At 34.2% G+C, this 12,708-nt stretch overlaps 2 protein-coding genes across 2 annotated transcripts; both read right to left on the minus strand.

Moving 5' to 3' along the window:
- Nucleotides 1-4,779: 4,779 nt before the first annotated feature.
- On the minus strand, nucleotides 4,780-6,009 carry LOC125186261 (ribosomal RNA small subunit methyltransferase). Its single transcript, XM_048082617.1, has one exon. It carries the CDS (start codon nucleotides 5,963-5,965, stop codon nucleotides 4,898-4,900), a length of 1,068 nt encoding a protein of 355 aa, XP_047938574.1. The 5' UTR covers nucleotides 5,966-6,009; the 3' UTR covers nucleotides 4,780-4,897.
- Nucleotides 6,010-7,339: 1,330 nt separating this feature from the next.
- LOC125190748 (protein IQ-DOMAIN 2-like) lies at nucleotides 7,340-11,094 on the minus strand. Its single transcript, XM_048088129.1, has 7 exons — nucleotides 10,948-11,094; nucleotides 10,797-10,867; nucleotides 9,954-10,046; nucleotides 9,545-9,874; nucleotides 8,978-9,199; nucleotides 8,600-8,719; nucleotides 7,340-8,333 (listed from the first exon to the last, which is right to left on the minus strand). The coding sequence occupies exons 3-7, from the start codon at nucleotides 10,020-10,022 to the stop codon at nucleotides 7,635-7,637; spliced, it is 1,440 nt and encodes a 479-aa protein (XP_047944086.1). The 5' UTR covers nucleotides 10,023-10,046; nucleotides 10,797-10,867; nucleotides 10,948-11,094; the 3' UTR covers nucleotides 7,340-7,634.
- Nucleotides 11,095-12,708: the final 1,614 nt, after the last annotated feature.

Consider the following 12,708-nt stretch of genomic DNA (forward strand, 5'->3'; position numbering starts at 1 on the left):
GCCCATTTATTGAGTTCTTCGTAAGAACACAACAAATCGGTCAATTATTGATCAAATGATCTCGTGCATAATCGTAGAAATATTTTGCTTCATCTTTCATGAGATTGATATCTAAAGTTGCTTACTATTGTTTGTAAAGGGGTAAACATTTATTTTTGGTGCTAAATCTTTTATATTCTTGGTGAGAGTGATTGAATCGTAAAACTATAAATCTATATACCTTGTGCATAATATATATAGCCATAGGTCTAAAATCCACACTTTATTTTTTCTATGTAATACCTCATAATACTATTCTGCTACCATTTTGGGAACATATGCATTTTGTAGAATTATTTTCGTTCCTAATTCTTATTTGTATATTCATTTATTAACGAAAGATTATTTTGCTTGATAACTTTCCTATGCAATTTTTTTTTCTAAAACAACGTACGTATTTATTTCAACAATTACTCAACTTGGCCAAACATAAATTTGATCATATTAATTTGAAAACGAGTAAACAATTATATATAAGTATTATTTTTAATTATTATAACTACATGCGATACAGTGCAGACGCTACTAATTTGAGGTTGAATATAAATGCTTCTTTTTATGCCTAATAAAAATATTCTTAGCAAAATAATGTTGAATAGTACTTTTTTATTTTGACATTTGCAAGGAAGGCTAACACTGAAGAAATGAATGTTGTTAGAAAAGAGTTTGCCTCTATAAATTGCATTTGGTTAGATGCGATTTTCATTTCGCGTAATATAAATGAATGTTTTTAGCTTTTTCTTTAGTTGAGAGCATTGGAACAATTTACTCAAGACATTGATGCTCAATCTTGCTCCATGAAATTTCCAGAACTTTTAGTTTAGAAATTACTGAGTGATAGCTTCATTAAGCATGCTAGAAGTAGTTTTGCATATATTTAAAGGGATAGTCATCGTAAATTTGTATTGATAAAATCCCTTTTCATATGTTTTTGCTTTGATTATGATCAAAATATAGCTTGGCTTTGTCATATTTCAGTATAAAACAATAATTTTATACTTTATAACTGAATTTTTTCAACATTGAAAAAGAGAAAAGAGAAAGAAAGTTCACTGAAATCAAATAGGACACGTAGATACTAAAATAGTATTATTAAAAGTAACATCATATGAATATTGAAATTAGCTAGGGTGGGCATTCGAACTCACAAACACATTTGTGTGGAATGGTACCTGTGTCACATCGAATAGAGTTCAACTTACGAAATTTCAAACACATTGAGCATACTTCGATCTCATGTTCACATGAGGGACTTACAAAAGAATCTGTGCAAGTCATTGCTTCAGCATACAATACTAATCCTCTTTCATCTGCAAAAATGAAGTAAGATTTATATTAAAATGAAGATTGTCAAACAAACATTATATTGATATTAGTAGTGTGTAAAAATTCAAACCTGGAATGAGAAAGCATAGAATAATTAGGAAAAGATATTTCAGAGAAATACATTGTTGCATCTTCATTTATGCAGTCGATATCTAAACTTGGTTACTATTGCTTTGTAAATAATGTAATGTTAGTTTGTGTTTATATATAGAGCCTAAAACATTATTTTTGGAGCTAAATTTTTTATTTTTTATTTTGGAAAGATTGATGTAATCACAAAATCATGAGTCTTTATATTATGTGAATAATTTTGGTAAAAAATCTTCACCATATAGTATTTGCTATGTAATATTACGAACATTATGTTTGGGTACTAAATCTTTTAGTCATAAATAAATACTAGTATAAGTTATAATCACAATTTTTATTTATTTAAATTTTTTGTATATACATATAAAACTAGAGATGAAAGCTTTAACCCATAAAATTTCAAATAATACTATTATCAAAGAATTGTATTAGTATGATTTTTTTTCCTTACGTGAAAGTAAGTAATGCAATAGGAATATACTGTTTTACAAGTAATACAGTATAATATTATATTATGAGATGAGATCAATGTATATAGTTGTAGTATATGGAACACCAATTATGTGTCCAATTAATGTGGACGTCTCTTAATGCTCTTACATATGAAAATTTTCATAAGAGTTTCCATAAAATGAGCAAATGGACGTCTCTTAATGCTCTGTTATTTTATAAAATATGTGTCAAATTAATGTGGTATATGGACCCTATTTATTTCCGTTGTCAAAAAGTTATTGGTGTAGTACACCACATTATTGTGCCAACATGGTATGGAGGATTTATGGAATTTTTACTCATATATATCCTAAAACATTATTTTTGAAACTAAATCTTTTAGTATTTTTGGGTAAGATTGATGTAATCACAAAATTATGAATCTTTATATCATGTGAATAATTTAAACCAAAAATCTTCTCCGTATAGTATTTGCCATGTAATATTACAACATTAAGTTTGGGTACTAAATCTTTTAGTTTTTTCGTGAAATTGATATAATCATATCATTATGAATTTATATACCATGTACATAATTTAGGTTGAAAATCAACACCTTATTTTGGCTACGTATATACAGAATAATCAGATAATATTATTTTGGGAACATAATTTAAGTCGAAACTAATGTCCTTATGCAGCATTAGGCCTGTCAAACAAACCCGAAAAAGTCGGATAATTGGATACCCGAAAATCCGATTTTTCAGATATCGGATCGGGATCGGGTAGTGAGAATTTTAGATTATCGGGTATCGGGTTACCCGATATCCGATCGAGTATACCCGAATTATCCGATTTATTTTCTAAAATTAATAAATTATTTTTTATGATAATTAAATGTAATTTAATTTCTTAACTATAATTTAATTAATACTTAATAGTTAGCATATAAGATATGTAATTTAATTTTTAATTATATTTTAATTTTATTGACTTGTGATATTTATAATTTTGAATTTTTTGATGATATTATTGTTAGATCTTGATTCTTATGAATTATTGAATTGTGATATTTATAAAGGATGAATGTTTGAACTTATGAATTTTGATGGTTATTGGCTTATTGTGGATGGATGAAAGATGTTAATATGTACTACTACAAGAATTTTAGATTCCTATAACTTATGAATTTTGTATTTTTCAAAGTTTGTAGTAGTTATTTTCTTTGAAATTCGAACTACTACAAGAATTTTATATTTCTAAAAGTTTGTAGTTATTTTTTCTTAAATTCGAGCTACTATAATAATTTTGTATTTCTAAAAGTTTGTAGTTATTTTTACTTGAATATTAGTACTTCAACTTTGTATTAAATTTGAATAAAATAATATTAAATAAATTCTAAAAGTTTGTAGTTAATTTAAAAAAAAAATCAAAATCACAATTGGGACTGGATACCCGATTTTTCGGGACTGGATACCCGAGTCGGGTATCCGGGTACCCGAAATCAAATTCGGGTCGGGTATCGGGGTATTGGATTTTGGGAATTTCGGGATCGAGTACCCGAAAATTTCGGATCGGGTATCCGCGGGTACCCAATTTGACAGAATTTGACAGGCCTAGTTATAACTATTTTGTGTTTTTTATTGAATCATAGAAACTCCTACAAATTTACTTAACTTAGCGTTTTTCAACATTTATTCCAAGATAAGACTCAATTTCCATGACCAATAATATTTTAAGATGTTTATCTACTCTTCATGAAAAATGAAAAGATATTTGAAAAAGTATCATACTCCCTTTTCAATTTTAAAGAAATTTGTTTACCTTTTATCCATACAAAATGTAAATACAGTACTTGATTTTCTTTACTTTTTTCAACTTACTACTATTCTTCTCTTGGAATATGGAGTACTATTTTTAAAAAAAGTATATTTACTTTTTAAAAACAATAAATAAATAATACTCGTAGTATATATTTTCAATTCATTTCTTTCCTCCAAAGATGTTAATGATGAATAACTCGCCCCAAATATGGGCGAATGGTCTTACAACTGAAATTCGAGTCCAAAAACTTTGACGATTTGATGCAATAGCTTTCGAGAAAATCAATAGCATATAGAAACTTGCACATCACATAGAAAATCTGTAGAAAAGCTTGCGATCTATGATTTATTCCAAAAATATCAAACATTAGTAAGATATGTAAATGAGCTCTCTTTTTCTTTAACATGGAGTAATTAGAATGAGAACATGAAATCCGAAATTGCACAGCTTAATTAGGTAAATTCAACAAAACCATTCAAGCCACAATTCACCAGCCATTACACAAAAGCATGAAGTTGACAATGCAAATGCAAATACAAAAGATCTAATCATACCAAATTACCAATGTAGTATTTGTGTGAATGCAGAGTAATAGTGTCAAAGCTAGAGCATATAACAGTATTGATCAATTAGTTGCATACTTGCATTCACTATGCAACCAACTTCAATCTTTGAACATTACTAGAATATGAACAAAGGGCGACAAAGTTGACTGCACAACCAAATCAAGAAATGGACAACAAATTAGGATGCAGACTAATCCTTTCAACAGTCCAAATATAAGATTTCATACTTATGCATTCTCCATTGAGAGAAAGGCAAACAGGCAACTAGCACAACAAGAGCTGCAACCAAAATTTAGAGGCAGACACCCAATCAAAAGTTAAAAAAAAGGCTAAAGTCAAAACAAATGCAATTGCAAAGCTCAAGTAAAGAGTCAAAATGTCATCAGAATCATAAAATTGGGCAATGAAACAAATGGGAATATCATCAAAACTTTACTCTCCCAAAAACAAAGAATCATTATAACAAAAGCACAATAAATGTAGTGATAAGATAACTAAGAGGTGCAACAATTTCAAAATTTGATCTTCCCTTTGTATTCAATCATTCGACATAACCAACAGCAAAAATGTAAACATATTTGAATACACGGCAAAATACATAATAAGATCCAAAAATATTCCTACGAAAAGTGAATTCCAGCCTTGTTAAACAAAGAAAGCAAGTGCATAAAATCAGCTTGAGCTAGTTTCGAGGCCCTTTTATCCTCAAAACCACCCGATTTCAAAACCCCCAAAATCTTGTTCTTGAACTCAGAGCCCTTTGCATCTCCATCATCCATCTCCATATCCTCATCCTCATCACCATTGTCTTTCCCTTCTTCTTCCTCGGTATCAATGTTCATATCCCCCAATGTATTCCCCAAAGCAGATAAACTCTGAGCAATCTCCGAATCCTGATCGAACCCATCCGACGTCAGCTGCAGCGCTTGCAGCGTCTTGTAATTCCTCTCAAGAAGCGCCAGAATCCCCTTCTGCCTGAATAACGCCCCCAAGGTTTTGTTCTTTCGATTGAAGCAGATGCGAACCAATCCATCCCACTCCTTGAAATTCACCGGCGGCAGCGGCTTCCTCGGCTCGATTCTGACGACGGAGGAATCAACCTTCGGCGGCGGCCGGAAATTGTTCCTCCCGACCTTGAGGAGGTGATTAACCCTAGCCAGAAGCTGCGTGTTCACGGAGAGGCGGCAATAGAGGCCGTCGCCAGGCTGCGCGACGAGCCGCATCGCGAATTCGCGCTGGAACATGATCACCGCGCATCGGAAGAGCGGGCGGTGAGCGAGCAATTTGAAGGTGAGCGGCGACGAGATTTGGTAGGGGATATTGGCGACGCAGATGTCGAAGTAAGGGAGATCGCATTTGAGGACGTCGCCTTGGATTACCTTCAATCGGCTGGAGTAGGGGGTTCCTTGGAAGCGGCGCTGCAGCTCCAGCACCATGCGAGGGTCGAGCTCCACGGCGATGACGCTTTTTCCGGCTTCGAGAAGCTTCTTCGTGAGATTTCCGGTACCTGGACCGATTTCGAGGATTGTGTCGGTGTGTTTTATACCGGATTTCTGGACGATTGAGTCGACCAATAGAGGGTTTTTCAGTATGTGCTGGCCTTTCGACTTGTGGAACGGGATTCCGCCTTGAAAGTGGGTGGCGCCTCCTCTCTGCGGCCTCTCTTTCCTGATTTTGCCTCCCGCCATTGTGTGGTTTTGCTAGGGCTTAGTTTGGAATAGGTTTTTGAGTTGCAATGTAGAGCTAAATTTTTTAGTTAAGGTGTGGTACATATATAATTGATTTGGGCCGGCTCAGTTAGAAAAGCCCAAAATCTAGTCTGCCTCTTAACAGATCTATGCCATATTATTACTTAACAATAGTAGTTATAGTTCCTATTTCAATTCATATAATTACTCCATTTAGTAATTTTGTCACACTATCGATTTAATATGCGTTCCGGAAACATATTACTACCAATTTATTTTGTTCTATGCCTCGTTGCCTTGTTCTGTTGATCTACTGAAAACAACATTCAACAAATCAAGTTAAATATAGTGCTCCCAACATCTCGTTATAAGTGAATCAGTATTTTTAATACGTACTCCATATTAAAAGAATTATGTTTTTTTACCAAAGTATTAGAGCTAAAAAAGAAAATTAAAGAAGACATTTTACTTAGAACTCCTTAAAACATAGATTTATTGTGATTAAACAAGTAAAGAATGTTCTGAAGTGAGGTGTTACTTTATGGCTATAAATTTTTTAAACAATTAAATAAAGAGTGTTTTGATGATTTTATTTTATAGAGGGAACTACATAAATGGTATCTGATCTTTCACTTTCGCACATTAATGATACCTGATCTTTATTTTATATTGTTTTTGGTATCCAGTGACAAAAATAACCCTAGGTACCAAATATGTGATTTTTTTTCATGGATGATATTTTTGGAAATTTCCATTAAATAGTACTCCCTTCGTACCACAAAAGATGTCACACTTGTGGGACGGCACGGGATTTTAAGAGGTTTTGTTTTGTATGTTAAATGAAGAGAGAAAATATAATTTTTATATTCATTTGAGAGAGAACTTTTTCCAAATATGAAAATGTGACATCTTTTGTGGGACAAATTAAAAAGGAAAATGGGACATCTTTTATGAGACTCAGTGAGTACAATAATATCAGTACGATATGTGTGCTATGCTATCCTAGCTAGACAAACACAATGCTCATTTATCTGAATATACTCGAAACTAGATGGAGTAGTTAAAGATCTGATTCTAGCATACTTGTGCATTTTCTATGAAATTATAATCATACTTATCTTAATAATTTAGTATTATTATCCGGTATAAGTATCATTTAATTTTATGTTCTCTATCGGCTTCATCATTAAGTTTAACCTTTATCAATCAGCATATATACCTTGCTTAGGACTGGGTTTTCATCTTTTTTCTTCCTTCTTTTTTCCTATCATTATCACTGTGTCATTCATCATTTTTCGGTAGAATGTCAAACCCTTATAACTAGTCTCACTTTTCATCATTATCAGCAAACCAAATCATAGTAAAATAAAAAACTAAAGCAGAAGAAAGTGATACTATATATACAACAGAAATAGTAATATTTTCCACAAAGATACACTCAAAGCAACAGTTAACAAGTTTCTTTCTCTAAAATAGATATTCAAGTATGGCAAACCTCAACAACACTGCGAAAAAATAACAAATGCAAATATATAGGAAAAAATGAAATAAAATCACTCAAGATTCAGAAAACAAAAAAAAAACCCTTCAAACCAAGCCCCAATTCAAAGAATGACAATTTAAGGATTGAAAACTACCCAAATTAAAAGATGCTCTTACTGATTTTTCATCAACTGAGCTCCCCATTTGTGCCATTGTCGGCAGCGACAGAGCTAGTTTCGACCCTCGGGGGTCCAGAGTGTCGCCTTGGTCTGGCAGGCGAAGCCGGGAACGAGAGACGTTTCTTGGCTGATCCTTTCTCCGGCGTGGTGGTGCCATTCTCCAGCCCTAACGGACTTGGCAATCTCGACTTGGCCTTTGCCGACTGTGTCATCACCATGTAGCTTGGCACGGACGAAGAGCTCGCCAAGCTCTCGTCGTCTCTAACTGAAGAGCCAGCAATGCTGTGCCTCCTATTATTCCGTTCTGACTGTATGCTGAAGATGCTCCTCGAGTCTTCTTCTTGACTCATCCCGCTGCCTCTTGGGCTCGCCGGTTTCAGTTTCCGGGAAGCCATAGACGAAGATACAGCCTTCGATAGGGGGGTTGCTGGGGACGGGTGGCTGGGAGGTTTCTGGCTGGCTGGTGAGGATGGTGATATCTCGGAGTTGAGTTGATGACGAGCAAAAGACTTTGTGACTTCTCCAACAGTCCCATTTCCACCGCTCTTGATTGATGAACGGTCGTTGTTCAGATCTTTATCTGCTGTGCTCGGAGTCTCCCATGGCCGTGCAGCCATCCATCGCTCTAACCAGCTCCAACCCCAGTGAGGATTAGTGGGGTCCATGAACAGCAAGTTGGGAGACCTTGCCGATTTCTTCCACGTTTGCTGCGTAGTAAAAATGTTTTTGATCAAAACTAAAGGGAAGAACAAACAAGAGCCATTCAATACAGAATTTGTACGAACAAGAAGATGAATGTGCATTATGGTTGCAGAATGGCTGCTTGTTTTCGATGATATCTTAGATCGATAAAAATAATATACAAGACCATTCCACCACAACATTTTGTTTGATCGTGAATTCTTCAAATACTCAATTTTATGTATCGTCAATCTAATTAATCACACAAAGTAAACGGGCCCCAAGTAAATACCTGATGAGTGTATGAGTAAGCTAAGGCTCTTTCTCGCCTCATTGCAGCTTCGTATTTGTACAGCATGTTCGCCTCAATCTGTTCCTTTGACTGTAGACTATCATCCCACTCCTCTCCCATCTATGATAGAATCAGGATGTCTCAGTAAATGGCAAAGTGAATAAAATTTGAATGAAAGAATTCACAAATATCGGGCGGAGACATGGAATGAGAGACTCTTGCAGCAAAGAGTCAACTTCAAACTTTCTATGCATAAGAATGGCATGGCTCTCAGTAAATTTCTTATACAAGGGAAAAATGTCTCAGCCGATTGAATCAAAAGATATCATTCTTTCAGTATTTTCTTGAAAATGGAAATAGCATTAGCATAGAACTAACCCTCAAACTCTCGAGTTCTTTTGCACGTTTCTGCAGGAGCTGTCTCTGGAGTGCCCGGTTCTCCTCCAACATCCTCAGTCTTCTGGATTGAATCTGAGACTGCACGCGTGATAAAGTCTGCATGCATTTTAGAGTATTTCCAGTTTGGCGTTTAACAGTGGGCCCATCAACGAGTGATTTCAGCCTGACCAGCCCTCTTAGAGCCCGTAATGCCCTCCTTGCCTGAAATAAGAATCACGTATGTGGATCTTGAGTCAAAGACTTCGAAATGGCTTTTCAAGGGTTCTGTCTAGAAAGGTAAAAATGGCTTTTCTAAGTGATCTATGTCAAAGAACTATGCATTTTTCTTTATACTGATTGGTCTTCATTCAAATAAACACAGGCGTGATTTAATATGCAATTTAAGCCACGATTTCTCAAGAAGACAGTAAAGAAAATTAAGTGTAACTTATAAAGGAAGGATTCATTGATATTGATAGATTTTGGAAATTTCTTACATATCATTTCTTTAACGACATCTCTACTATCACATTCATGAAAGAAACCAAAACTTGTGAAATACGATACCTGGTAGCCACGGAAAGCAGTCTGGATTTTAATAGCTGCCACTTCCTCAGCAGATTTTCCAGCAAACTGAGACACAGTGGTCAGCCGTACCACTTCAGCTGCAGCCTGTGCTGCTGCTACTGCGGCTTCAGCAGCTGCAGCCGAAGCAACTGCAACAGAGTAAGCATGTCTCGTCTGCTCATCTTCCACCTCCTCAAACTTAACATCTTCCAGAGGCGGAAGAGGGTGAGGATGAGGATGAGATTCTTCAATAGTCTCCTGCTTGGGAGAGTCAGCAGCAACTATTGGCTTCTCATTCTCGAACGATACATTGTTTGATTTTTGGGCTCTCTGCAGATGAAAAAAAAACAGCATCAGCAGTTTGCAACATATCACATGACATAAAAAACTAAATAAAGCTTTGCAATACCTTTGATTTCTTAGAATTTGGGCTGAAAGCCTTCTTAACTGAAGATAACCAATTTCCTTTTCTGCCCATTTATCATTCCTTGATTGAACTACTCTGCACTCCAATTAGGGGAAAAATCCAACTTAATCAATATCAAAGATCCAATCTTTATTGGTTACTTATTATCTATGAGACACAATCATTAAACACCTTGAGGAAAACAGGGGAAAAATAAAAAATCAAATTCCATTTCCAATTAAAATACTGAGTTTCAACTTTCAAGTGCCCCATAACCAAATCTAAATACCCTAATATGTAGAAATCATGGACCTCCATTTCACTTTTCTCACCACACCAGCATTACCTACAAGAAACAAGCATTTTACCGGCAGATTTATCGGAGGACTACCGCCCGCCAGTACGTACCAATCTGTATATGTGCAACACCGTGTCTTGTGGTAGTGATTACACAAATATATGAGTATCAGAAAACAATAACTCACTGTATCAGAATAGTAAAACCAAATACTATTAAAATTCAATTCTTGAGTCTAATTTTGCAATACACCAACCAGAAACAGAGTCCATAACTGTAACCTCATATTCATGTCCTCCTAGTTATTACTCAAAAAAACACCTGAATTTCAAGAAATTTATCACTCATTTTCTAAAATTAATAAAATCTCACACAAAAAATTTGATTCATGACCTAATTTGCTAGAAAACCAACCCTTGACAGACTTCAAAGATTCAGACGCCAAAACTCAAAAACACAGATGCATTTTAACCACATATCACTCCAAGATTTATAAAAACATTTAGCACTAAATAATAATTCTTGAATCTAATTTCCGAGAAACTAACCTGATTGGAACCGAAGAGATCTCACACAATCAAAACTCCTGTCTTCGCGAGAAAGTCAAGTGAAGTCTCAGCTGAAACAAAATGTGAAATTTTAGAAAAAGTGAAAGATTAAAGTGCAGAAATGGCGAAAATGTATCAAGTTGAAAGGAACCTGAATTTGTTTTGTAGTGTGTGCTGTGTGTGTGAGGAAGGACAGCGAGAACCAGATCTTGGCGAAGAGCGAGAAAGAAATTCAAGGGAAGGGGAGTGAGTAGGAGAGGAGAGGACATGAGAGAGAATCACAAACTTCACAGCTGGTTTTGCTATTGTGGGCCACCACTCCCTCTCGAGCTGCCCACGTGGGACCCACGGCTTTGTTTAATTATACTATATATATATATATATGCTCATTGGCTAACTACCTCTACTTTATTTTTCTTTTAAATTAATTACTTTCAGTCATATTCATATTAACTGCTTTTTTTCCTTTCTTGTTTCCTTTAATATCGGCACGGCAATTTTTTTAGACTTGAAGCATTCTTAGCGTGAAATTAGATTTTTCTTTTTTAATAATTTACCATTATGAGATTAAATTGCTAATAAAAATATGGATTTTTAAAAATTAACCTATTTATAGAGTTATGTACTGTTTTGCAAATGTTTTTTACTAATGGTAGTAAGACAACAAAATATTGAGACAGACTAAATATTTTTAATTCAATGATATCTTTTTATAAACTGAAGATGGTTAATGTCATGTCTCATGCGTTTTTATCGCAGCTTCGATTGGTAGTTACTTATTAATTTATTTTGTTACTGGATACTTATAATGAGTAGTACTAATATTTATAAAATGGTAAAAATTAGGATGTGAATGTGAAAATATGAATTAAATAAACATTAAGAGAAAATTTTTGATTACATTGCCGACTAAAGCATATTCTTATTTCGCTGTCGCAGATTTAACAAGTAGGAAGTATCTCAGAAAGAATATCAGAAAACACGGCAAAATCTTTTGAACCAAACTAAATTTTTAATTAAAAAATGAGTTGTTTGAACTTTATAGTTATGCGCTTGCAAAGTACTGCTAGTATTGTTTTATACTTTTATTCAACATCAGAAATTGTGAGGCAAAGGTGTTTTACGTCTTTATTTTACATTTTCAAATTTCACTAGTTAATTTATTGAGAAACAGAAACTGAAAATTACATAATTTGTCAGAGCATGCCCAACTTACATGCTTACAGAGATACAGATGTTTTGTTTTGCTGTAGGTTATTGACTTTAATATTTCGAGTTACTCGATGCCAATGTATTTAATTTCATTCAATTATTGCTGAACATTTGAACTTCATTGTATTATTCCTTTACGTATTTTTGTTTGTAAAAGCTTTATAGGGTTAAAATTGCTGATTAAACTAAGTAGTAATTCTATATTCTATAAGTATTTTATAACGATCTAAAAATGACGTGGTAAAAGGGTGGCATCTGATCCTCATCACAAAATAAAGTAATTTTATTGATACGTATTTTTCTCATTTGCTACGGATTTTTGAAGAACGTTAAAAGATTGGTAGAGATAAATTTACTACTAGTATAAAACAAGAAATGATGGAATTTAAAATCATGCATGTTAAAAATGTGTGAGTATTTCATCGGGATTGTGCATGCAAAGTTTGAAATGCATGATACGAATTGGCCCAGTATTACCAAAACTGCATCATTGCACAAGTAATATTTGGTACGCATTGTGCACCATTTCGGTTAACATGGTATAAAATTTATCAATCTTATCAAGTGTTCCACACCTGCGACTATGCATTTCGCACACAATGTATGGGAAGCATGGTAAGAATTGCCCAATTTACCAAGTTCCAAACCTGTATCCAATTTTTGCACTTCATGTTGGAGAGAGAGCATGCAAAAGAATCTT

This window comes from Salvia hispanica, chromosome 5 (assembly GCF_023119035.1).
Source record: "Salvia hispanica cultivar TCC Black 2014 chromosome 5, UniMelb_Shisp_WGS_1.0, whole genome shotgun sequence".
Taxonomy (NCBI): domain Eukaryota; kingdom Viridiplantae; phylum Streptophyta; class Magnoliopsida; order Lamiales; family Lamiaceae; genus Salvia; species Salvia hispanica.

Bases quoted from the DNA above. Each gene is read 5' to 3' on its own strand.
- LOC125186261 (XM_048082617.1), bottom strand. From the start codon at position 5,965: ATGGCGGGAGGCAAAATCAGGAAAGAGAGGCCGCAGAGAGGAGGCGCC.
- LOC125190748 (XM_048088129.1), bottom strand. From the start codon at position 10,022: ATGGGCAGAAAAGGAAATTGGTTATCTTCAGTTAAGAAGGCTTTCAGC. The intron at 9,200-9,544 runs GTATCGTATTTC...TTCTTATTTCAG, and splicing joins CTGCTTTCCGTGGCTACCAG to GCAAGGAGGGCATTACGGGC. The intron at 8,720-8,977 runs GTTAGTTCTATG...ATTCTATCATAG, and splicing joins AAGAACTCGAGAGTTTGAGG to ATGGGAGAGGAGTGGGATGA.